The following is a 25,442-nucleotide window of genomic DNA, read 5'->3' on the forward strand; positions in this document are numbered from 1 at the left end:
TTCTCCTGGTGCTTACCCAAATATGCTGTGCTTTTTAATACTGGTAACGGATTTATTTTAAAACTTTCTTGTTGCATTTTCATACCCATAAATTTACTCATTTTAGCCCATGTTACAAATAAAAACTTCCAGCAGATTTCTAGAATATAGTAGTAGTATGGACAAATGAGATTCATAGGTACTGCCAAAAAAGAGTAATTAAACCTTTTTTTTGTAAGTCACCTATGCCATTTCTGTACCAAAGACAGAAAAACTAACCAATTGAAGCTTTACCTTCCTTGTCTTTCTATCTTTTTTTTCCTACAATAATGAGATGAAATATCCTTAAAACTGGTAAAAGGAAGAGAAAGTTCTTCTGGATGATCAGCCTTGAATAGAAGTCGGTCTCACATTTTTCAATCACCTGTCTTATTTCTTAGGGATTACAAACTGACTTGTCATCCTTCTGTCTAGGACCTCCTACGATAGATGAGAAGCTCATATAATCCTAAAATGCTGAAACTGGGAACTGACTTGTTAAATCATTTATTAAAATAAAAAAAAATTTACTTATTACACATAATAACAAATTTCTACACAAGTTTTCCCAAGTTATATGATTTAACTTATCTCCCTCTATCCCTTTCCTTCCTTCTCCCAGTGCTGGCAGGTGATTTGATCTGGGTTATACATGTATTATTATGAAAAACATATTTCCATATAGTTCATTGTTGTAAGTAAGTAATCTCATAAAACCCAAACCCGAAAACATAAACCCAAATAAACAATTGATAAATCATATACTTTTATCTACATTCTGACTTCAACAGTTCTTTTTCTGGAGGTAGATAGCATTCTTTGTCATAAGTCCCTCAGAATTGTTTTGGATCATTGTATTGCTAAGAATAGCTAAGTAACATATTTAATCATTCCACAATATTGCTGTGATTGTGTACAATGTTATCCTGATTCTGCTTATTTCACTCTGCAACATTCCTATATGTTTAAATTTTCGTACAAGTTGAAAATAGAACTCCAAAGTTGTTAGATTCCTAGTCAAAAGCTACATGTGATACTATAATCTCTTGACTCAATGGAAGTAAACATTATGTTTTCATCTATTTAAAATTACATCTATTGAGATTAGATTTAAAATTCAGATAGTGAATATTATCATTTGCCCTTTTAAAGGAGAATTATTGTCCTTTTAAAATGTTTGATCTTATCTTTACTATTGCTTTTTGTTAATTAGATTAAAAAAAACAAACAAAAAAAACAAAAACAAAACTCTTACCTTCAATGTCCAATCCAAAGCAGAAGAGAACTAAAAGGCTATGCAGTGGGGATTTAATTGACTTGCCCCTGATCACATAGCTATGGAGTTCTGAGGTTAGATTTGAATCCAGAACTTCCCATCTAGAGTCTTGGCTCTCTATTTAGTCACCTAGCTGCCCCCTTTCAGTTAGATTATTATTGTTAATCTTCTGTCTTTTTAAAACTACATTCATTTTTGAGTGTATCTTTTCCTCCTAGCAAATCATGCATATTTTTTGCTCTTCTCTGGAGTCAATCTTGCTCAATAAAATTATGGCAGTTCTTTTTTTTTTTCTTTTAATTGAAATGGCTTTCATATCATATTGTTTTTCTTATTCTAATTACTATATCATGTCATATAAAGTTTTCTGTTTCTAAATTCTTCATGTTTATTGTTTCTTATGATCTAGTAACATTCTATTGTATTCATGGATTATAATTTATTCAACAATTCCTCAGTTGATCTGGGATGTCTTTTGTTTTTATAAAACATTCTTTTCTTTAGCCCTTACCGTCCATCTTAGAATCAATATTATTTATTATCTCCAAGGAAGAAGAGCGGTAAAGGCTAGGCAGTGGAGGTTAAGTGACTTGCCCAGGGTTACTCATCTAGAAGTGTCAGTCCAAATTTGAACCCAAGACCTCCTGTCTCTAGGCTTGGCTCTCAATCCACTGAGCCACCAGCTGCCCCACATTCTTTTCTAATTATGTCCCTCTTCCATCATCTACCCAATGACATCTTTAGGGAAATATTTCAGTGTGCATGTTTAAACCTTGCCATTAAGCTTAGTGGTAAGCATAAGAATCACAGTGAAAAATAGTCCACCATTTTACATATTACTATTTCGATAATTAAGTTCATCATGAGTTTGTGACATGATTGCTTAGAGTTATAAATAAAAATTAATGTGGAGACTTATTACTAGATTTGTAAGCATTTATTAATAAAGAAGAAAAAAAGAGCAAAAAAGGGTTTTCAGCCTTTCTGACTTTAGGTAAGATCAAATCCTCCATTGCAATTGGCACTCTGCTTGTCAGAGATAGCCCAGTGAGATAAGAGAGCAGATAAGAAGACAGTGCCAGCCCCAGGGGTTGAATTAATTCAAGAGCCACCTCCAGAAAAAAGAGACCTCAGCTTCTCCCCCCCCCCCCCATTCCAAAACTGTAGCTCCTCCCACTATAGGTTCATAGGCCAATGGCTTTCAAACACCTGCAACATTATGCTTGCAATGCTGGGATGCCAGGGCATCAGGCCATAAGATGGGGTGTGTGTAGGATCAAGGTCTCCTAAATCTTTACTTTACACAGCCATCTTAGATTATAATTCCTCAACCATTTAGTGGACTGTCTTCATTAGTTCCAGTGGCAGAAGAAAAAAGTACCTTTAACCAACATATTTAGTCATTGAATCTATATATCTTAGTTTTATGTAGAACCTGCCATAGAATCCTTTTAGTTCATTTAGCCTTTGTTTGAGAACCCAAGGGAATCTTCACATCATAATGGAGACATTTGTCTGTGACTTTATTAGAATAATCAAATCAACCATAATTCTTAAATTAGTGGTAGAATGGAGTGGACTGTGAAAATTTTTTTAGCCACCAGTTTAAGTATTGTGATTGAAAAAAATTTAAAGCACTTATTTTTATAAGATATAGATTCTATATCCACAAGCAGAGGATAAACTATAGGAGTAAAAACACTGAGGAAAAGCAACTGCTTGACTACAGGGGGGAAGGGGATACGACTGAGGAGAGACTCCAACTGAACACTCTAATGCAAATACCAACAACATGGAAATGGGTTCGAACCAAGAACACAAGTGATACCCAGTGGAATCATGCGCCGGCTATGGAAGAGGTGGTGGGAAGGGGGTGGGGGGGGGGGAGGAAAAGAAAATGCTCTTTGTTTTCAATGAATAATGTTTGGAAATGACCAAATACAATAATGTTTAAAGTGGAAAAAAAAAAAGATATAGATTCTAGTAGTTACCATACTATGTTTTGCAAAGTTAAAAACCTGCTCATTATCCCTATTCCCCTGAAAAAAATTCATAAATCCCAATTACAGGTGGTTCATAACGATCATGTTATTATGTTTTTTCCTTTTATGTTGTTTGAAGAATTTGACTCAAGTTTTGGAAGATTGAATACATTTATCAAGTATTATAAAATTCATCTTAAATAAATAGAAAATGACGTCTGGTGAAAATAATGAAATATAATTTTAGTTTTAAAAATATTTTTCCATGGTTCCATGATTCATGTTCTCTCTTTCCCCTCTTCTCTCCCCCTTCTCAGAGCTGACAAGCCATTCTACTGTGTTATATATGTATTATCCTTATTATCTCTTTGGGGAAAACAACTTGCACAAAAATATAGCCATGCTCTTTGTAGTGGCAAAAAATTAGAAAATGAGGGGGGTATTCATCAATTGGGGAATGACTGAATAAGCTGTGGTATCTGTTGGTGATGGAATGCTATTGTGCTGAAAGGAATGTTGAACTGGAGGAATTCCATGTGAACTGGAAAGACCTTCAGAAATTGATGCAGAGTGGAAGGAGCAGAACCAGGAGAACATTGTACACAGAGACTGATACACTATAGTACAATCAAATGTAATGGACTTCTCTTCCAGCAGCAATGCAATGATCCAGGACAATCCAGAGGAATTTATGAGAAAGAACACTATCCACAAACGCAGAAGAAAAAGATATGATTAATCACATGGTTCTATGGGGATATGATTGGGGATTTTGAGTATAAGTGATCATTCAATTCCAAATAATAATAATATGGAAATAGATTTTGTACAATAATACATGTATAATCCAGTGGAATTGCTCATCAGCTCAGGAAGGGGAGGAAAAAAACATCAATCATGTAACCATGAAAAAATATTCTAGATTAATTTTAAAACATAAAATAAAATATTGTGAAAGATTTTAATATCACTGATTCTCCTTATCACCCTAGGTGATGGAGAAGATAGCAGACCTGGAATGAGAGGTGGACATCAAATGGTTATTGATGTTCAGACAGGTAAGCATTATTTCTATATAGAAACATTTTATTAAAAATGAGTTAATTTTAATATATTAATTTCTTTTTTTCAAAAATATCTTTTTGTCAAATGATGCCTTCTCTTATTCAGAGAGGGAAAGAAGCATTATACCTGGGAGTTTTAGTATAACAAACAATATATTAATTTCATTCAAATATGACTGTACTTTTCACCGAGATGCATAAGTATGGTGGGCATTGCCTAATTGGGAACTAAAGAAATTTTTAGATTGACTGAAAAAGCTGTAAAAATAAGCATTGGCACATGGCCTAAGAGAAATTTATATTTACAAAGAAATTTACATAAATTTACATGCAAAATTACATCACATATAATTTAAAAACTTGTTTCTTTTTCTCTCTCTCTTTTTTTTTTGGATGAGTTTTCATGAAAACTTGGTGGAAAGGAGTAATCTGTGTTTTCAATGTGATCATGTGGCTTTTAATCCAGTGAGATGGGATTATTAGAATCAGGGCATTGGATTAAGGGACATTAATAAATATATGAGCAGCTGATGCAGATATGGTGGCCCAAGTTTTATTTGCAAGCAGACTTCATTTTATTAATGGTCAAACCCGTCTGACAGGAAGTCCAATCTGAGACTAAGGACACCTGAGAGAGAAGTGATAACAACGAAGTTTATTTAGTGGAAAGAAGTGGGTAAAGGGGAATAGGAAGCCAATGGCAACAGAAGTGGCAGTGGGTTGGAGAGGATAGCGGGGGGTGGGGGGGCACCTGAAACCAATGGATATCTAGGGATCTCCACCAGAGTGGAGAAGGGGGCAATCTTTTATAGCGTGGTTGTCTGGGATGAGGTAATCTGTGTTGCCTCTTGGTCAAAGTGTGGTTACTTGGCTAAAGTTCATTGGATATCCCAGATGGGGTTGGCTTTGGGGGTGGGGGGCTTTTGGTTCCCAGGCTTGTGCCCAGCAATACAGTACAGTAGGCTGAGGGGCAAGATTTTGGTGTTCTGCCAGGTATTGTTGAAGCAGTTTCTGTCCCAGGCTCAGGCAGATGCTTGGGGAAGGAGAACTTTGGTTTTAGGAGCTATCAGTTAACATTTTGGTAATGATGAGCCCTGCATCAAGGAAGAATACTTATATTTCTTCAATCTATCTTAGTGAAAGTATATTGAGGTTCATAGTATTTTAATAATTCAAAATTAAAATAGTTTACCATATAGAAAAGGAAATAACCCCAAACACTTGGGATAATGGTATTTTATTCTTATGTGTCTCTTTATTGTATGTGTGTGTGTGATACACACACATACATACATACATTTACATGTATTTACTGAGTTTAAATCTCATAACTTTTTCTGCCAACTTAGGAAATGAATAGTTAGCATTTATATAGTTCTTTAACATTTGCAAAGTGCTTTACAAATATGAACTCATTTTATCCTCACAAGAACTTTGTGGATTGGTGCTATTTATTCTCACACCATTTTATAAAGAAGCAAACTGAAGCGGACAGCAGTTTTGTAACTGACCCGGGACCACACAGCTAATCACTATCTAATGCTACATTTGAACACAGGTCTTCCAGGTTCCAGGTCTAGCCTTGTATCTCCTGTACCATATTATCATTTGTGAATTGTTTGAGTTTTGGAAACTTCATTTATTTCTAGTTAGATTTTTTTTGGACTCATTAATTTGTGCCATTTTTATATTATGTTTGACCTCTGGGATCCATAAACATGACTGAGGTTCTATATGTACATCTGTATAACACAGCGTTTCCCAGCAGCAGTAAAGATAAAGAGAAAAATTCCAGGAACACCACCTTACCATACTTTGGACAGTTTCACTATTATTGTGAGCATCACTTGGCCATTGTTACTCAATTGTCTCACTTGTTGGATTTCATATAGTCCAGCACAAGATAAAATATGTCACTGTAGGCAGGTAGGTGGTGCAGATTCAGAAAAACTTCTGCTACTAGCTATGTGGACACACTAAAATCCCATCTTTTACTAGAAATTGTTCTCAACCTTCTAATTCTGGTACCTCCCTCTTTTTATTATTTTCTATTTTTCCCACTAGATTGTGAGCTCCTTGAGGTAGAGACTGTCTTTTGCTTCTTTTTATATCCTAGAACTTAGCATAGTGCCTATCAAATAGTAGACACAATAAATGTTGATTGATTGGCTTGAAGGAAACAAGGGGATGGTGATAAAGAGGGAAAGCATTCCAGGCATGAGAAAATGCTTGGAACTGAGAGATGGATTGTTCATGGGAGAGCAAGGAGACCTGTATCCTTAGATCAAAAAGTATGTCAAAGGGGAAGATATAAGGAGACTGGAAGGGGGTTGGGTGTTAGGTTATAAAGGGCTTTGAATGTTAGGGAGAGAATTTTGTACTTGATCTTGGAAATAATAGGGAGCCACTGGAATTTATGGAGTACGAAGGTTACATGGTCAGACCTATGCTTCAGGGAAATCACTTTGGTGGCTGGATGGAGGGTAAATGGATTGGAATGAGGCAAGAGTAGAGGCTGGAAAACCCACCAGCAGGCTATTATAGTAGTCTAACAATGAGATGTTGAGGTCCTATATTAGGATAGAAGTAGAAATTAGTGACAGTATCAGAAGAAAGAAGAGGATGTATTTGAGAGATGTTGCAAAGCTGAAGTTGACAGACCTTGGCCTTAGGTTGTGTAATGATGAATGTTAAAACTTTTATAGATATTGATCAACTGCATTGATAATGATAAAGCTTTAAGGCCAAGCTGGTTCAGGCAGTGAATGAACTTGCTGGCGGGAAACTAATACAACACTATTTATTTTCTTTTAAAGTAGGGAGAGTAAAAGTAGGAGAGAAACTAAATAGGAGATCTATTAATACCCTAGCACTAATATTTGACTAAATAACCAACCCAACGAACTGTCCCTCATGAGACTTCTTGTTCACTGATCCTGCACTCACTATTCTCTCTAACTAAAGATTATCTTCTATCTTAATAACTATTCTAATTTATAAATCTTCTTATCTGTGTGTGTGTGTGTGTGTGTGTGTGTGTGTGTGTGTGTGTGTGTGTGTGTGTGTGTGTGTCTTCACAGTTTAAATCAGCTCCATTAAAGCTCTCAGCTTTAAGAATTCCACTTTCTGTGTCGGTTTCACAGACAAGCTCTCTGGCTCCACCTGGGGCTGAGAGAGAGGAAAAACTTCTTATCAATAACCCACTCTTCTTAGTTTTGTATTTATCCCAGCTTTTTCTCAGCTCTCAACAAAAGTATATCAAGTAATTCCAATCTTCTTCAGCTGTCACAGAGTAATCTCGCCACCAACCGTTTCCAAACCAAGTCCACGACCCAGAGCTGGAAATCTCAAACTTCCAACTCTCCTCCTTTAAAGTGACCTCCCCCAAGTTCTATAGTCTTCTGTCTTAAAGGGGAAATGGTAAAAGTGAATAAAACCCTTTATCTTGATCTTAAAACTTATTCTAAATAAAATCCATATCAACAGATGCATATAGGGGAGTGACAGATAGTCTAAGTTGACACCCAGTGGGGTAGCCTTTGTGACTGGGGATATGGTATTGCCCTTGACGATAATAGGAAGATTAGGAAGGAGAGATAGGTTTTGGGGAGAAAAATAATGTTCAGATTTTGAACATTTTGAGTTTGAGATTGTCTGAAAGACAGAAATCTGAGACAAGGTTAGCAGAGACATTGGAGCAAGATAGATAATCATTACATAGAGATGATAATTAAAATGATGAGTGCTGATGAGATCACAATGATATATAGTATAGAGGGAGGGGAGAAGAGAAGTGGACCCAAGATGAAACCTTGTGGAACTCTAACCTGTGACCTGGATGTCCAACAAAGGAGATTGAGAAGGATCAGTTAGGAGAGTAGGAAGTGAACCAGGAGAGAGTGGCTCCCTGAAAACCTAGAGAGAAGAGTGTGAAAAAGAACAAAATGATCACTAGTGCCCCAGGGTTCAGAGAGATCAAGAAGACTGCAGAAAGGTTATTGGATTTGTCAAATAAATGATCATTGGTAACTTTGGAGAGGAGTTTCATTGGAATGATGTCAGAAGTTTGATTGTAAGGGGTCAAGAAGAGACATTCACTTTACAGTAAGTATATTTACTTTGAAATAATTGTTGCTTCCTGTATGGGAATCATTGTTCTATAATTAAAAATATTTCATAGTAAAAACAGTAGAGAAATTCTAAGCCAAATGTTACATGAGATCTGAAGAAGATAATTTACAAGGAGTGGGCACAGAGATGCTTAGAGAGATTTAGGAATGTCTTCATATATAGAATGACATTGAATTGAACTTTAATGGATGTTAGGGATACAATAAGCAAAGGGAAGAGGGAGGACATTCTTCACATAGATGAAAGGGTGTCAGAATAATGGAATGCAGTTCTAGGGCTGTTGATGAGCATTAAAAGTAAAGATTGAGGTGAAATGTAATGGAATTGCAATTAACCATCAGGAATATGTAACAAGGACATGAAATGGGAGAGAGAAGGATTGTTAAAGATAGCACCAACATTTGGAATGTGGAAAACTAGATAAATGGTAGTGCCATTAAATGGAAATAATGTAGTCTGAAGGAACCAATTCGGAGGAAAAGATAATAAACTTTATTTTATGAAAGTTGAATTTAAAGATCTAGTTGTGGGATCATCTACTAAATCTATATGCTGAAATGGTAAATTCTTTTTCCACTTAAGTCCACATGACCCTAAAATATTCTTCTTTCTCCTTATTTTTTATTTTCTTCCATTTCAGATCCTTTATTGGGACAACTAATTTTTAAAATCAGATTTGTATGGATTGAATAGGAAGAGACTGTTTCTTGTATCAGGGAGAGAAAGGAAAAAGAAATAAATTAGAATACAAGAAAAGATCAAAGCCATGTTTTGTGTACAGCCTTTCAAAGGGTTTAACAGTTAAAGTATAATATTGTTGAATAGACTTATAATGAGGTGGGGGAAGGAGCAGAATTAGCTATATAACTATACAGATCAATAACTCATTGAGATAACATTAAACATTATTTTAAGATAAAGAAACAATATCTACCCACATAACTTTGTTATTGGAAGGGTTTAAAGTTGTCAAGTGAAACCCCTGATATGGATATTAGAGGGATTACATAAGGATTTTTGGTTTCACATGCTAGCGAAATTCCTCTATCCCTTTTAAGGTGTTTAAAGACAGTTATTTAGGAAGAGATGCTATATGAATCCTTTAATTTGTGTTACAATTTTTAAGGTACTTCTGGGGATAGGATTCAGGAAGAAATGATGATGCCTTTTAATTAATTCTCAATCTGGACACTTACAATCTAATATTTTCAATTAGCATGACTTATTCAAAGGCTGTAGCCCTGGTCTCCATCTTTTTGGCATTTCAGCCCAAAACTGTATTTGTCTGGCCTTTCACTGAAAAGTCATGCTGATGGTTTGTTTGTCTGTCTAGGAAACTGTGCACATTGAGTTGCTGTCCACCTTTTGGTAGTGAGAGAAAGGATACGATAGAGTTCTAAGAATACTTAAATATAGACCTTAGATTATATTCATAGATGTTTTTTAAAATGCTGATTTTTTTCCCCTCTAGATTGAGTCTATCTTTATGTTGTCCTATTCTTTTGGTCTTTAAATCTTATAATGATCTTTAGCCTTCCTTTTCACTTTTACATTGGATAACTTGCTTAAAAACTCCTGTAGTTATTTTTGTCTTTGATTTGGTTTTGGTCTTGAATTAAATGTTTTATAGTTTTTGCTTATTTTGGGGACAGCATCTGGTGCTTCCTTCATTTAATTTGACTTAAGATCAGAAGCAGAAGGATTTCTGATGTTTTTTCTCTCAAAGTCCTCCTACTAGTGGTGTGAAAAAGTTAAAAAGGAGCATTTATCTTGTTAAAATTAATTTTTATACATAATGTGCTAGAGCCTTACATTCAACTATTTGTCCTCATCAGTCTCATTTTTAATTACAGTAGGCAGCCTGGTGCAGTAGAATGAGTATTAGAATCAGAAATAGACCTAGCTGGGTTCAAGACCTAGTTTTGACACTTATTAGCTTCATTTGCCAGGGGATTTACTGTGAACAAATTTGTGAATCTCAGCTTTCTCATCTGGAGCATGGAGATGTTGTTTAGAGTGCAAACTTTCTAGGATTGTTGTATGGAAAATATTTATAGAATTTAAAGCATTGTATAAATGTAAATTATTGTTGTCAATAATAGTAATGCACGATTCTTTGCCATGTACCCTTAAGGGAGTATTAGAGGGAATGCTTTAAAGAAGTTTTTAAAATATATATATCTATATTCAAATTATTTCACCTAAGGTGTTATTTTTAGGATAGTTTAATAAATAGCTCATAACTTAGAAAATTTTACTAACTTTTTCTCAATTAGGAGGATTAAAAATTAAAGAATTTTGTTCACTTGATCTAGGGAAAGTTGGAAATTTAAAGTTACAAATTTTCTCTTCTGGCGGAGTATTTTGTCACATGTGTTTTCAGATTTCTTAGGCAGGAAAGTGTTTAATAAATCAAGCCTGGTAACTGTTTTTTAAGTATTTATCATTGTTAGTCTTATTTTGTAAAACAAAACATTATATGTGCTCATAGAGCTATAGATCTATAGTTGAAAAGTGGCTCAGAGGCCATCTCATTTACGCCTGCCATTTTACAGAGATGGAACTGAGTCCAGTGACTTGTTCCAAGTTATATAGACAGTGTTTCTCAAGATGGGTTTTGAACCCAGGTCCCTGCAGTCCTGGAGATAGTTTTAAATTCCTCTTTTACATCTACAATAGGGCTCCTGTATCTTCTGGAAATTTATTTTAAGCACTGGAGTGCTTAGAGTTTGGACAGACCTTAGAAGTGTATCATAGTCATCGATTTCATTCCAGACTGTAGCCAGTCACTTCAACTTTTGTCTTTCCACTGAACACTGATGACTAAAATAAAGAGGCTGACAACTTGATTCAACTCTCCATCACTTAAATTCAGTTCATGTACACATCAAGACATCATCCCATGATGCCATTGGTCCTGAAGGTCCTGAAAGACAAACAACAAGTTTTCCCTCATCTCCCCCTCTGTTTAATTTTTTTGTTTTCTTGAATTTTCTAAATTTCTACTTTTTTTTTTTCAATTTTTTTTTCCTGTGGTTTACCTTGGGTAACTGAATCAGTGGATATGGATGCCCTATTGTATTTTATATCCTGAATGCATATTTGCTATTGCCTTCCTCTTTTGGATAATGACAAAAGCCATACCATCAAATCATTGGATTAAGGAATCTAGAAGTGTAGTTTATTAGGCAAATGAATCGTCTTGCTAATCAAGAATTGCCTATGTTATTGTGAATATTAAAGACACTTCTGATTTTGTTGAGATGAAATTGTAAACAATTATTAGCTAAAAGTTAATTCTAAATGGCTAATCATTTTTCTTGTTTATTTTTTTCTCACAATGATAACTTTGTTACTTTTTTTACTTTTTTGGTTGAAATTTGAATTTAGTGTAACTTTTAGAATGGAAGAAAAGTCACAAGAAAATCTTTTTAGTAAAATCTTTTTTTAAATTTCAAGAAAAGTAGAAATGAATGTATAACTGTGCTTTATTGGTAAAGAGTGATAGTTTTTTGCTTGATGGAGTCTATAACACTTCCTAGTAGCATTCATTCTTCACAGTGGTACATATTAAGTCAAATGCATATACAAAGTGCCAATTCATACTTTTGGAAGCTTTTAAAGTAAGTCAATATCAATTTATGTGAAATTCTTCAAATTGTAAATAACAGTAGCTTCTCAATTGTTCCCCAACTTTTTTCATAATTTTTCCTTGTTATATTACTGTACACTAAAGTTATTAGTTATTTCAACCTACAGTAGTAGTTTCAGGTTTATAAAATTCCAAGAACAGAGGAGCTGTAAAAAGAAACTCATTGTAGCATAAATTTCCTTTAAAAAGTTTTTAAGGATTTCTTTTGAGGTGTGGTTGGAGTAACTATCCAAGGGGAATTCAAACCTCCATAGGGTAATTGGGACAGAATGTTTTATTTTGTTTATCTTTCTATGTTTGCTAACTTTGTTTATAGCCTCCACACCATGTTCCTTTATGCTTAGATTATTCGTGTCTGGTAATGTGTAGGGTGAGTAGGAATTAGGAAGAAGCAGTGTTCTGAGTGTTGATGTAGGGGAAAATAATTTTTTTTATATATCAGAAGTATATTGCTGACTGTTTAAATGTCCTTTATACACAGTTGTTCTTTGTGTGATTTCTATTGAAATTTAGGATGTACCATTAGAAACTTTTTGATTCTATTACTATAGAGTCTTAGTGTTCTGACAAAACCCTAGTATTACAAAAGAAGATGTTTTTAAAAATTCTCTTTGGAAACTGAATAAGTTAGCTCTTCTTTAGCAATTAAGGGAAAATGGCTTTCTCGGTCTTATTAATAACATTATGTATGGTTTTAAACCTTTTTTTAAAAAGATTTAAAATTTTTTGAACCTTTTAAAAGAAAGGTGGTTTTTCTGTTGGGGAAGGAAAATGTCTTGTATAAGAAATACTTGAAGCATACATTTGCCCCTTTCAAAACTAATTACTCAGAATTATGGAATTTCTGAGTAACAGACTTAATTGTTTAAAAACCTATTCATCCTTTCTGCATAACCATTGCCTATCCTCTACCACTCTTCTTTCTGGGAACCAATACACAGTATTGATTCTAAGATGGTAGGTAAGGATTAAAAAAAAAACAGACTTATTCAGTAAATTCCAGTAATATTGTTACTTTGAGAATAAAATATAAAATCTACTGTTTACTTTTTCAAGTGCCATGTAAACTGTCTCCTTTCTAACACCTTTCGAGTTTTAATATACCTTGTTCCTATCCATTTACTCTAATGCAGGGACACTGACCTCTTTTCTATTACTCTTAAGACACTACTACATCTACTGAGGAAGCATTTTCACTGACCACACCTCTCCTAGCCCTGGAATTCACTTCCTCATCTCTACCTCCTTGCTTCCCTGACTTTCAGTCTCAGCTAAAATCCCCATCTTCTAGAAACTTTCCTGGTACCCCTATCTTGTTTGTACCTTGTCATTTCCACATCTTTCCCTTTGTTACAATTACATTAATATATCTTCCCAGTTATTATGTGACCTATTCTCCATTAACTTCTTCCTCTCCCTCCTTACCTACCTGCCCCAGAGTTCCTCCAAAATCCCCGATCATTCCCTACCCCCTCTCTTTTTTTGAAAAAGGAGGGCAGTTGGGTAGCTCAGTGGATTGAGAGCCAGGACTAGAGATGGGAGGTCCTAGGTTCAAATTTGACCTCAGACACTTCTTAGATGTGTGACCCTGGGCAAGACACTTGACCCCCATTACCTTGAAATAAAAATAAAAAGTGGGGGAGGGGCAGCTGAGTGACTCAGTGGATTGAGAGTGGATTGGCCTTAGAGACTTCCTAGCTGAGTGACTCTGGGCTAGTCACTTGAGCCCCATTGCCTAGCCGTACCAATCTTCTGCCTTAGAACCAATACACAGTATTGTTTCTAAGAGGGAAGGTAAGGGTTAAAAAAAAAAAAAAGCAGATGCTGCTTTTGCATTTGAGGAATCTTTAAGGACAGGTCAACCCTCCAGAAGGGGGAGGGAATGAACTTCTTTGACACCTTTAACTATTAGCTCTTTGAGGGCAGGTTCAGTTTCTGCCTTTCTTTCTCTCCTAGAGCTTAGTACAGTGCCTGGAAGTCTGGCACATAACAGATACTTAATGAATGTTTATTGATTTGACTTGACCTGAAACAGAGACCAAAATGAAACAATTTCTCTTTTCAAGTTGTTTGCTTTCTAATAAGAGTAGGGTTCCAGTGGAATCGCGTGTCAGCTATGGGAGGAATGGCGGGGGTGGGGGTGGGGGGGAGGAAAAGTTTTAAATGATTTTTGTTTCCAATGAATACTATTTGAAAATGACCAAATAAAATAATGTTTAAAAGTAAAAAAATAAAACGAGTAGGGTTCAGGGCAGAAATGTAGAAGATATACAAAATCATTTCAAGAGACATTAGCATTTGGAGAAATCAGAATAGAACTTTATTTGGGGTTGGAACTTGAGCTGAGGTTTGAAGGAATCTGTAAACATTCTAACATGTAGAAGCAGAAAGGGGGTACATACTTAAGGGGAACAGCATTTCAATGGAGAAATGACCTGATCAGACGTCTGGCAATCACAGCATTATAGTGAGAGGTTGGCAGTCTCAGAGGAGTGACTGAATAAGAAAATAGAAGGAAGAGATGAGATAGAGGCAGAAGAATCAGGAATGACTGAGATTGCAGAACTGCATAATTGGAAGGATGATGGTACCTTCCACAGAAATAGGGAAATTCAGAAGAGGGGTGAATTGAAGGTTGGTTTTTAGATGCCTATAGAACATATAGTTGGAAATGTCCAGTAGTCAGTTAAACATTTTTAAAAATACCTACTATATGCCAAGCCCTGTGCTGAAGATTCAAAGAGGGCAAAAGGTCTTTCAAAGAGCTCACAATCTAATGGAGGAAGACAATACATAAAAAGAATTTGAAAATTCCGAAGTGGGTCAAAGAATATGAATAGGCAGTTTTCAGATGAAGAAATCAAAGCTATCAATAATCATATAAATAAATGTTCCAAATCCCTCCTAATTAGAGAAATGCAAATTAAAACATCTCTGTGGTACCACCTCATATCTATCACATTGGCCAATATGACAGTAAAGGAAGATGATAAATGTTGGAGGGGATGTGGCAAGGCTGGGACATTAATGCATTGCTGGTGTAGTCATGAAATGATCCAGCCATTCTGGGAGGAAATTTAGAATTATGCCCAAAGGTCTATAACATAATGAATACCTTTTGATCCAGTAATACCACTACTAGGTCTGTATCCCAAAGAGATGGGGGCGGGGGGAAAGGAACGGATTTGTTTATACAAAAATATTTATAGCTGCTCTTTTTTGTGGTGGTATAGAATGGGAAATTGAAGGGATATCTGTCAACTGGGAATGACTGAACAAATTATGGCATATGATGATGATGGAATACCATTGCACAGTGAGGAATGACAAAACAGAATGATTTCAGAAAGAGCTGGAAAACCTTAAGTGAACTGATGCAGAGTGAAATGTGTGGAACCAGGAAATATGCAACTGTCTTCAGTTTGTTAAAGAGAGGGGAGAAAAATGGTGAACGATAACCACCTGTCAGGAACCCCTGGAGTCTCAAGTGAGGCTAGACCTTGCCCATTGCAGTATCTCACTCATCATCCATTTTTCTCCCCTCTCTTTGTAGCAAAATCATTCATCTTGAGTGAAACCTTTATTGTCAAGAATCAGTAATCACAATGCAAGAATATAAAATGTTAATCAAGTGATTTGTTAAAAGTTAATGTATTATTTTTCCAATTATCTCCATTTAGATGTGTGGAATCAGGAAATTATTATACATAGTAACTGCAATATTGTGGAATGAACAAATGTGATAGACTGCTATTAACAGGAATACAGATGTCACCCCATAATGTGATTCCATTTCTAACCTAATATCCTTTATTTCAAGATAACCTGAGAGAGGTCTAATGAAGTGATTTAAAAATGGGTAGAATTCATGACCTATACCTTTTCCCCAAAAGCTCATTTGACTCTAAGGTCTTCTGAAAAGAATTGAGATTTTTATACTAAATACTGGAAGGCAATTTGGTGTAGTGACTAGAGAGCTGATCTTGGAAGTTCAGAAGGTCTATGCTTCTTATTTGTATGACCCTCATAAGTCATTTAACCTCTCTATTATATAGGCAATTCTCAAAAACTATAAATGTCAGACCTGCATTAATAGGATTTCCTAAATAGGGTTAGACTCAGTGAAATCACAAGTTCAGTCCCTATATGAAATGCTATACTTAATGTACTTTTAGTTTAAAAGATAAAATTTTCTGTTTTGTTTCCCAAATTGGCATAAAACAATCTATCATTATGTCCTCGTTTTATAAATGGAAAAACTGAGTTTCAGAGAAATTGGGGTTTTTGATGTAGGTTACACAAGTGAACATGGGAGAATGATTCAAAATCTAGTAAATAATTTTTTTCTCTTAACAATATTGCTTAAATGAGAAGTAAAACTGCCTCCCCATTATACAGTATGTTTGTTACCCATCCTAGATTTTCTTCAAAATCAATGAATGATTTTAATTCTGGGGCAAGGCTATAGGAACTACAGTAGATGGGTTGCTCTAATTTCAAAAATGAAGTGAAAGTATACCAACTTGTAGGAGATTATATGGTTAAATTACACTATTGAGAGCATAAGTGTCTTCAGGATGTAGAATCTGAAGACAAAGTTGTAGTTTGATCCTTGAGTCTCCTCATGATAATGTAGAGAATTAATATGGGCTAGAAAAATATATTTCATCTATTCTCTATTCAAAATTTACCTCAGGTCTATTCTTCTGCCTTCACTTGCATGATTACTCGTCTAGATCTGGCTCTTGTTACCTGTCATTTGGATTGCTAGGGTGGCCATATCATTGGAGTCATGGCTTCCAACTTTCTCTTTCTAATTCACAGTCGACATATCTAGTTGCCAGAATGATTTTTCACTGAGGCCATGGGAATTTCATCACCATGCTCAAGAACCTTTAGTTAACTACCTTATTGCTTCTAGTATAAAACATAGATTTCTTAGGTTCTCACATAAAGCCTTTCACAATCTGGCTCCAACCTACCTTTTCAGGCTCATTTTACACTTTTCCTCTTTAAGCCAGCTACTTTCTGGCCAAATTAGCCCACTTGCCACCCTTAAAGCTCAGTAGTCCTGCTCATCCTTCCTTTGCCTCCATACAGGATGCCTTCTGTTCCTGGAAGGGTACATACAGCCTTCTCACCTCTGCAGCTTAGGTACCTTAGCATAAGGTTCAACTCACATGTCACCTCCTACAGGAGTAAAATTTTCAAATCCTCCTGGTTCATGGTGTTATTTTCTTCCTCAAATTAGCATGAATTTCACTTTTCATTTTACGTATTTTTTCTCTCTCCACTGCCGAAAAATATAACCTCCTTGAAGACAGGATCTTTTTTTAAATTTTGGGTCATTGTATCCCAGCCCTAAGCTCATTGACTTCCCCATATTCGGTGTTTTATAAATGCTAGTTAATAAAGCTTATAGTATGCCAATGTTCTCTACAATCTTCATCTTACTCTTCTCTTTCTTTTCACCCTACTTCCTTTTTGCATTCCTTATTCTCATAAATGGTGTTAGTACTCTTATGTGAGAGAAATTAGTAACTTATTTCCATATACTTTTGTGGTTTGGGGTATCATTTGAAAGGCATTTGGTAAATTTTTTGCTCTTTACTTTCATGTTGGTATTGCATTCCTGAATGATTATGAATGATTTTGTTTTTACTAAATTTTCATTCAGGTATATAAAAAGGTCCTATTTCTGTTTCATTCAGATTTGTTCTTAAGCTTCATCTGAGGCCACAAAGCTTTCATGGACTGGAATGGCATTTTGGCTGGATTCCAATAGGATGCTAACTCTCTGCCAAATTTTATTTTGCTCAGCTATCAATGAGGCTGTTGTGGTAAATGTGGTTTTTTTTTGCTCTGTGAGAACTTATGTGTACAAAGAGACCTGCTTTTCAGAGGGAACATTGAGAACCCAGAATCTAAGAGGAAAGGTTATTAAAGTTAATGAACCAGGGTAACCTTATCAGAAGGGTGCCCAGAAATACTACTAAAGAAAAGGTCAATTGCTGTTTCATTTATCTATTCCCCCCCCTTTTTTTAAAGCATCATAAGTGAGTTGTATTAATTAGTTTTGTCACAAAGACTTGGAAATTAATTTTTATGCTAGATAAAAAGTCTCTTAAAGTAAAATTTCATAAAATTTTCTGTGTTTTTGAATTCTTTTAAATGTCATTTACCTAGTAGTAAAATTATGTTTTTAAGGCCTAAAATATGATAGTTTTGGTCACTGAAAAATTGTCAATGTTGAACCTTTTAAGTGCAATAAAGGTTTTAGGTTCTGTATTCAGTATAGAAATTAAAATAGCTCCTACTCACTGGATTCACATTCTAGACATTTCAAAAGCATTGAGAAAAGTTGGTAATACTTAACCATTAAAAATGTATGACATTTGCCATTTCTATCTTTAAGTTTCCTTCCCTTCACTGGCCACAGCCATTTGATAAATGTAGAGAGAGGCATAAGAATATAGTTGTGTTAATTGAAACATAGGCCATATTGAATTTCTATATACTGGTGGTGACTTATAATTCTGTAGAAAATTGGGTAGATGTCTTTGGAGTATACAAGTATTTTAGAACAGTAGAAAGGGAAGAGGTGTTAAGAGATCATCTAATTCAATACCATAATTTTTTTACAAAATAAGTAAAGTAAAAATCAGTAGGCCCAACTTCCTTTGGACTTTAAAACCATGATTCCTCAAGTTCTGGCTATTCCTGGAATTTCCCTCAGTCCCTAGATCCTTCCTGACTCTCTTCAAGGCTGGTTCATCTATTCCACCAGGGGCTTCCTCCTGGATCCTCCATTTTTGTACAGGGGCCAAGGCTGGCCTACTTTCATTCTGCCCATATCCTTGTTCTTGACTTTTGCTGAACCTCAAAAACCTCATCCTCTCTTGCCCTCCTCCAGTGTCTTTCCCCCTTAAAATGTACCTTGAAGGCAGGTACTATCTTTCTGTTTGCTTAATTTGCTTCTGTAGTTCTTATGACAGTTGTACTAAGGTATTAGGTACTAAGATACAAATATAAAGTGAGAATAGTCCTTGCTCTTCACGAGTTTATATATAACTGACTATGGGAAGATAGCATATTGAGAGGAGGAGTGACCAATGAAGGAAATTTTAATCTAGGGAGTCACAGGAATGGTGAGTGGAACCACACTTATTTCCAAAAATGCTGATAATATTTATTGAAATGATTACTTTTTCAGAGTGAGTGGAAAGCAACTCAGGATGAGAATTCGGGATGGATGGTAGGAGGAGGAAAGAGTTAATATAAATTATGACAAAACAAAAGGATCAGGATATTTGGGGTGGATGAATATATATGTATATTCAGACCCAACTGTGCATTGAACATTTCTAAATGTATTTAGGCATATCAGACTCATAATAGATAATCAATAAATGCTTATTGATTTATTTCACTAGTTGTAGCAATTTGACTAATATTGGCTCATGTTGATTCTTTATAGTACATTAAAATTCTGAGATCTTTTTATAACCACCAGGAAGCTACAGGTTACTTTTTCTTTTATCTTGGATATCTGTTCTTTTGCTTATGCTAGGCTAACAAATATATCAAAACCAGCACTATTCATTTTATTTTCTGTGACCATTACTTACAAGTCCTCTCTGCCAGAAAAGCCTATGTTCTTTAGTTCACTCCTTGACCCTCAAGAAGCTACTTTCTCCAAATATCACCTTTTACAGGAAGAGTTTCATATTCGTTACTTCAGAAGTTTTGATAGTTGCATTTTGAATGTTTAGATTTTTTTATTATATTCTTTTATACTTTGCAGTTTGTATTTGTATTAAAAATTTCTTATTGGTTTCATTTTTGCAAATGTTTGCATTTGGGGTTGATCTTTGTAACAGTTTATTGTAAATTCCATATGGGGATTTCTTCGTTTGTCTTCAACATCCTTAGATCCCTACTCTGTCTAAAATTCCCCGCCACCTGACTACCTGACACTATTAGTCCTCCCAGATAACTTTTGGTAACATATATAATCCTTCAGAATCGTTTTAGGATGAACTCTTTATGTTAGGGTTCAATCCTATCAGGGTTGGACCTTTGACGGTTTCAGACCTTCCCACAGCAGACAGTTTGTTTACTAGCTTGCCAGCACCGATCTTCAAAGCAGCAGGGAACATTCTGTCAGTAGACAGGAAACATTTTTTTGGATCTCAAGGAATGATGGATTTCTTCAAATAAGGACACCAGAATTGTTCAGAAGTAGAAAACCAAAACCCCTCCTTGGCTCACAAAGGTAGCCAGTGAGAGGAAGTATCAGCTCCAAACCATCACAGCAACAGAAAGTCAAAGAGACCCCTAGTCACTCCTGGTGTCCAATTTTATCTGTTCCCTGTGTTCCAAAATTCAGTCTCTGCCGTTCCAGAACATGCGGTCAGGTCCAACACACTTCTCTCTCTGCAAAATCCTCTTTGTTTCCTGCTTGCACCCTTTTCTCTCCTTTCCTCATTATAGTATCAACTCTATCTTTGAATCTGTAGTTTTCTTCCAGACTCAGTTCCTGTGCCAACTTCTAGAAGCCTTTCCTTATCTGGTCAGTTGTTGGCCCTCTTTCCACCTTTGCATTATTTTTTATTCATTTATTCATATAAATGTTTTATACCTCTAGTAAAATATAGTAAGCTCCTTAAGTGTCTGAACTTTTTTTACTTTTGTAAAGTTGCAGTACTTAGTTTTTTCACTTTTTCTCTAGGACAGAAACTGACTTTCACCTTGTACAAAAATGCAAGTAGCTTGATATTTAAAGAAAAATATAGTTTGGTCTGAGTGCAGTACAAAATTTGCCTTGTCATTCATGCTTTATTGAACAGACATGCAACCTTATACTAACAAATCTGTAATCTTCTGTGTTACTGTGCCTGCTTGCTGTATGCTGAAGGTTTGGAAAGAGGCTAAATTTATTTAGAGCAGGCTTCCACCTTCTTGGGCATTAAGACTCAGCATTTTATTCAAATGTTTCTAATTAATTATTGGCACATTTCTATAGATTTCAAGTAGAAATGCAGTAACTTCATTCCAGTAACTCTCTACCTTTTTTTCCCTACTTGCCCCTTTTGTGAGGCATTATTGCATAATGGTAAGAATACTAGATTTGGAATCAGATACGGTCACTTTGTGACTTTGTACAAGTCCCTTAACTTCTTTGTATCTCAGCTTATTCCTTTATAAAATGAGGAAGGATTTGTTGAAGCTTGGGCTTAATGTTTTCTTCCATCTGTAAATCTATAATTCAGTAAGATTTCTAGGTATCTCCCAATACTTTCTAGTGTCCTTGGCTTCATGTTTTAGATTCCTGACTTAAATGGTGTTATGGCATAATATAAATTATATCTGTTGAAAACTTTCCTGAAATGGCTTCCTTAACTTCCATTTAAACTTCCATTGTGTTTTTGTTTTCCTTTTTGAAGAGCTGGAAGGTTATCTTGTTGATTACTTGATATTTGTAAAGTTTTATGAATATGAAAAATGCCATTAGTCTTTCCAAAATTTGCCTTTTAAGTGGTAAGCCTAGTCAAAATGGAATATGAAGTCCTGGAGAGCTAATTCATGAATGAGACCAGTAGGTGGTGAATTTGTAAAAAATGAATGGGGGAGCAGCTAGGTGGCTCAGTGGATTGAGAGTGATGCCTAGATTAAGGAGGTCTTGCCTCAGGCACTTCTAGCTGTGTGGTCCTGGGTAAATCACTTAAAGCTCAGAGCATTTCCTGGGCATTACCACTCTTCTGCCTTGGAACCAGTTCTCAGGATTGATTCTAAGGAAAGTGTTGTTTTAAAAAAACCTAGTGGTGGATATCTTTCAATAAAGCTGTTGAGTTTCCGGTCAAGATGGCGGCTTAGAGAAAGCTAAAGTCCAGATCTCCTGAAATCCTTCCTTACCGATCTCAAACCGAATGCTCCTAGGGCACCGAAATTCAAAACGATCAACAGCATAGACCCCGGGAGTCCTCCTCCTGGACCTGGACCTGGATCAAAAGGTACACCCCCCCCCCAAAAGCCAGAACCCGAGACCACTCGGACCTAAGGGGTAGGCAGAAGGAAGGTCCTAGGACCCATCCCCCCCTAACTCAGAGCTCCGAGTCCGAGTCTGAGGCAGCAGAGGCAACCTCAGAGCCCCACAGCCTGCTATTCTGAAGGCCGCTTCCTGAAAACAACCTGACCCAGTCGAGGGGGCACCCAGACAGCAGGGAAACAGAGAGGGACGGGGGAGCTCATAACTCCCTGGGAGGAGCCCTCGGAGCTCCTGGAAGCCGCGGCCCCTCTCCCTCAGAGAGCAGGGTCTTCTGAAACAACAGCAACCCTCAGGGCTGGCAAAAGGGCCTCGGGAGCCGGCTATTCTGAAAGCCACATCCTGAAAACAACCTAACCCAGTCGAGGGGGCACCCATACAGTAGGGAAACAGAGAGAGACGGAGGAGCTCATAACCACCTGGGAGGAGCCCTTGGAGCTCCGGGAAGCCGCAGCCCCTCCCCCTGCAGAGTGCTTCCGCTGGCCAGCTGAGGCACAGGAACAGGGACCAAGCCAGGCTTAGAGCGTGGAAGTAAGGCAAAGGAGAAGCATCAGGAGGGTGCCGAAGAGAGGAGGGCAGTAACAGGGACACACCAGCAATTCCTGGCTAGCCGGGAAGACAGAACAACAACTGCATAGAACGGACAATCTGCCTAGGGGTAAAACCTCTGAACGCCAGACAGAGATAAGAAAAGCTAGTCCCCCCCTCAGATAGAGATGTCAAACTCCACAGAAGCACAAAAGTCCCAAAATTCAAAAAAAAAAAAAAACAAGAAGAAGGGGGCGACTTTGGACACATTTTATGGAGCAAAAATACAAAGCACAGAAGAGATAGAAGAGGAAACAGAAGCAAATGCTCCGAAACCTTCCAAAGGAAATGGAAACTCTCCACAAACCCATGAAGAATTTGAATCTGAAATGATAAAAAAGATGGAAGCCTTCTGGGAGGAAAAGTGGGAAATAATGCAAAAGAAATTCACGCATCTACAAAACCAGTTTGACCAAACTGTAAAAGAAAACCAGGCTTTAAAGCAAGAACTAATAAAGCCAAGCCAAAAGACCAAGAAATTAGAAGAGAACATGAAATATCTCACTGACAAAGTGACAGATTTGGAAAATAGAGGGAGAAGAGATAATTTAAGAATAATTGGAGATTTAAGAATTTAAGAATAATTCCAGAAAAGTCAGAAATAAACAGCAAACTCGACATCGTAATACAAGAGATAATCAAAGAAAATTTCCCAGAGATTCTAGAACAAGGGGGCAATACAGCCACTGACAGAGCTCACAGAACACCCTCTACACTAAACCCCCACAAGACAACCCCCCGGAATGTAATTGCCAAATTCCAAAACTCTCAAGACAATTTAGATATAAAGGAATGCCAATCAGGGTCACACAAGACCTTGCAAGTTCTACTCTGAATGATCGTAAGGCATGGAACATGATTTTCAGAAAGGCAAGAGAGCTGGGTCTTCAACCAAGAATCAGCTATCCAGCAAAACTGACTATATACTTCCAAGGGAAAGTATGGGCATTCAACAAAATAGAAGATTTCCATGTTTTTGTAATGAAAAGACCAGAGCTCTGTGGAAAGTTCGATATCAAAAATCAAAGAGCATGGAATACCTGAAAAGGTAAATATGAAGGAAAGGGAAAAGGAGAAAAATGTTATCTTCTTTTACTCAAACTCTCTTCTATAAGGACTACATTTATATCAATCTATGTATACTAACATGTGGGGAAAATGTAATGTGTAAATAGGGGAAAAAGAAAGACCAAATAGAATAATCGTTCTCACACAAAGATTCACATGGGAAGGGGAGGGGAAGAAAACCCCTATAAGAAGGAGAGGAAGAGAATTTTTACTTAAACCTTACTCTCAGGGAAATCAGCTCTGAGAGGGAAAAACATCCAGATCCATTGGGATCTTGAATTCTATCTTACCCAACAAGGGTAGGGAGAAGGGAAAACCAAGGGGGGGAGGGGGAGAGGGAAAACAAAAGGGGAGGGAAAGAGAGAGGGGGAAAGGGAGGGACTAAAAAGGGAAGCATATCAAGGGAGGGGGGGAGGGGGACCAATTTAAAATAAATCACTGGAGTAAAAGGTAGAGCCGAAGAAGAAAAGGTTAGAACCAGTGAAGGATATCAAAATGCCAGGGAGTCCACAAATGACAGTCATAACTTTGAATGTGAATGGGATGAACTCACCCATAAAATGTAGACGAATAGCAGAATGGATTAGAATCCAAAACCCTACCATATGTTGTCTTCAAGAAACACACATGAGGCGGGTTGACACCCACAAGGTCAGAATTAAAGGATGGAGTAAAACCTTCTGCGCCTCAACTGACAGAAAGAAGGCAGGAGTGGTAATCATGATATCTGATAAAGCCAAAGCAAAAATAGACCTGATCAAAAGGGATAGGGAAGGTAATTATGTTTTGTTAAAAGGGACTTTAGACAATGAGGAAATATCATTAATCAACATGTGTGCACCAAATAATATAGCACCCAAATTTCTAATGGAGAAACTAGGAGAATTGAAGGAAGAAATAGACAGTAAAACCATATTAGTGGGAGACTTGAACCAACCATTATCAAATTTAGATCAATCAAACCAAAAAATAAATAAGAAAGAGGTAAAAGAAGTGAATGAAATCTTAGAAAAATTAGAATTAATAGACATATGGAGAAAAATAAATAGGGATAAAAAGGAATACACCTTCTTCTCAGCACCACATGGCACATTCACAAAAATTGACCATACATTAGGTCACAGAAACATAGCACAGAAATGCAGAAAAGCAGAAATAATGAATGCAGCCTTCTCAGATCACAAGGCAATAAAAGTAATGATCAATAAAGGTACATGGAAAACCAAATCAAAAACTAATTGGAAATTAAACAATATGATACTCCAAAATCGTTTAGTTAGAGAAGAAATCATAGAAACAATAATTTTATCGAGGAAAATGACAATGGTGAGACATCCTTTCAAACCTTTTGGGATGCAGCCAAAGCGGTAATTAGAGGTAAATTCATATCCCTGAGTGCATATGTCAACAAACTAGGAAGAGCAGAGATCAATCAATTGGAAATGCAAATAAAAAAACTCGAAAGCGATCAAATTAAAACCCCCAGCAAAAAAACAAACTAGAAATCCTAAAAATTAAGGGAGAAATTAATAAAATCGAAAGTGATAGAACTATTGATTTAATAAATAAGACAAGAAGCTGGTACTTTGAAAAAACAAACAAAATAGACAAAGTACTG

At 36.3% G+C, this 25,442-nt stretch overlaps 1 protein-coding gene across 4 annotated transcripts in view; it reads left to right on the top strand.

Moving 5' to 3' along the window:
* Positions 1-25,442, top strand: part of MKLN1 (muskelin 1) — a 242,854-nt gene that overhangs the window by 112,055 nt on the left and 105,357 nt on the right. For all 4 annotated transcript variants that reach the window (XM_001367124.4, XM_016426163.2, XM_016426164.2 and 1 more), the window contains one exon: positions 4,269-4,334. In XM_001367124.4, coding sequence (XP_001367161.1) covers positions 4,269-4,334 — 66 coding nt within the window. The remainder of the gene's footprint in view (positions 1-4,268; positions 4,335-25,442) is intronic.

Source organism: Monodelphis domestica, chromosome 5, assembly GCF_027887165.1.
Source record: "Monodelphis domestica isolate mMonDom1 chromosome 5, mMonDom1.pri, whole genome shotgun sequence".
In the NCBI taxonomy this organism is placed as follows: Eukaryota; Metazoa; Chordata; class Mammalia; order Didelphimorphia; family Didelphidae; genus Monodelphis; species Monodelphis domestica.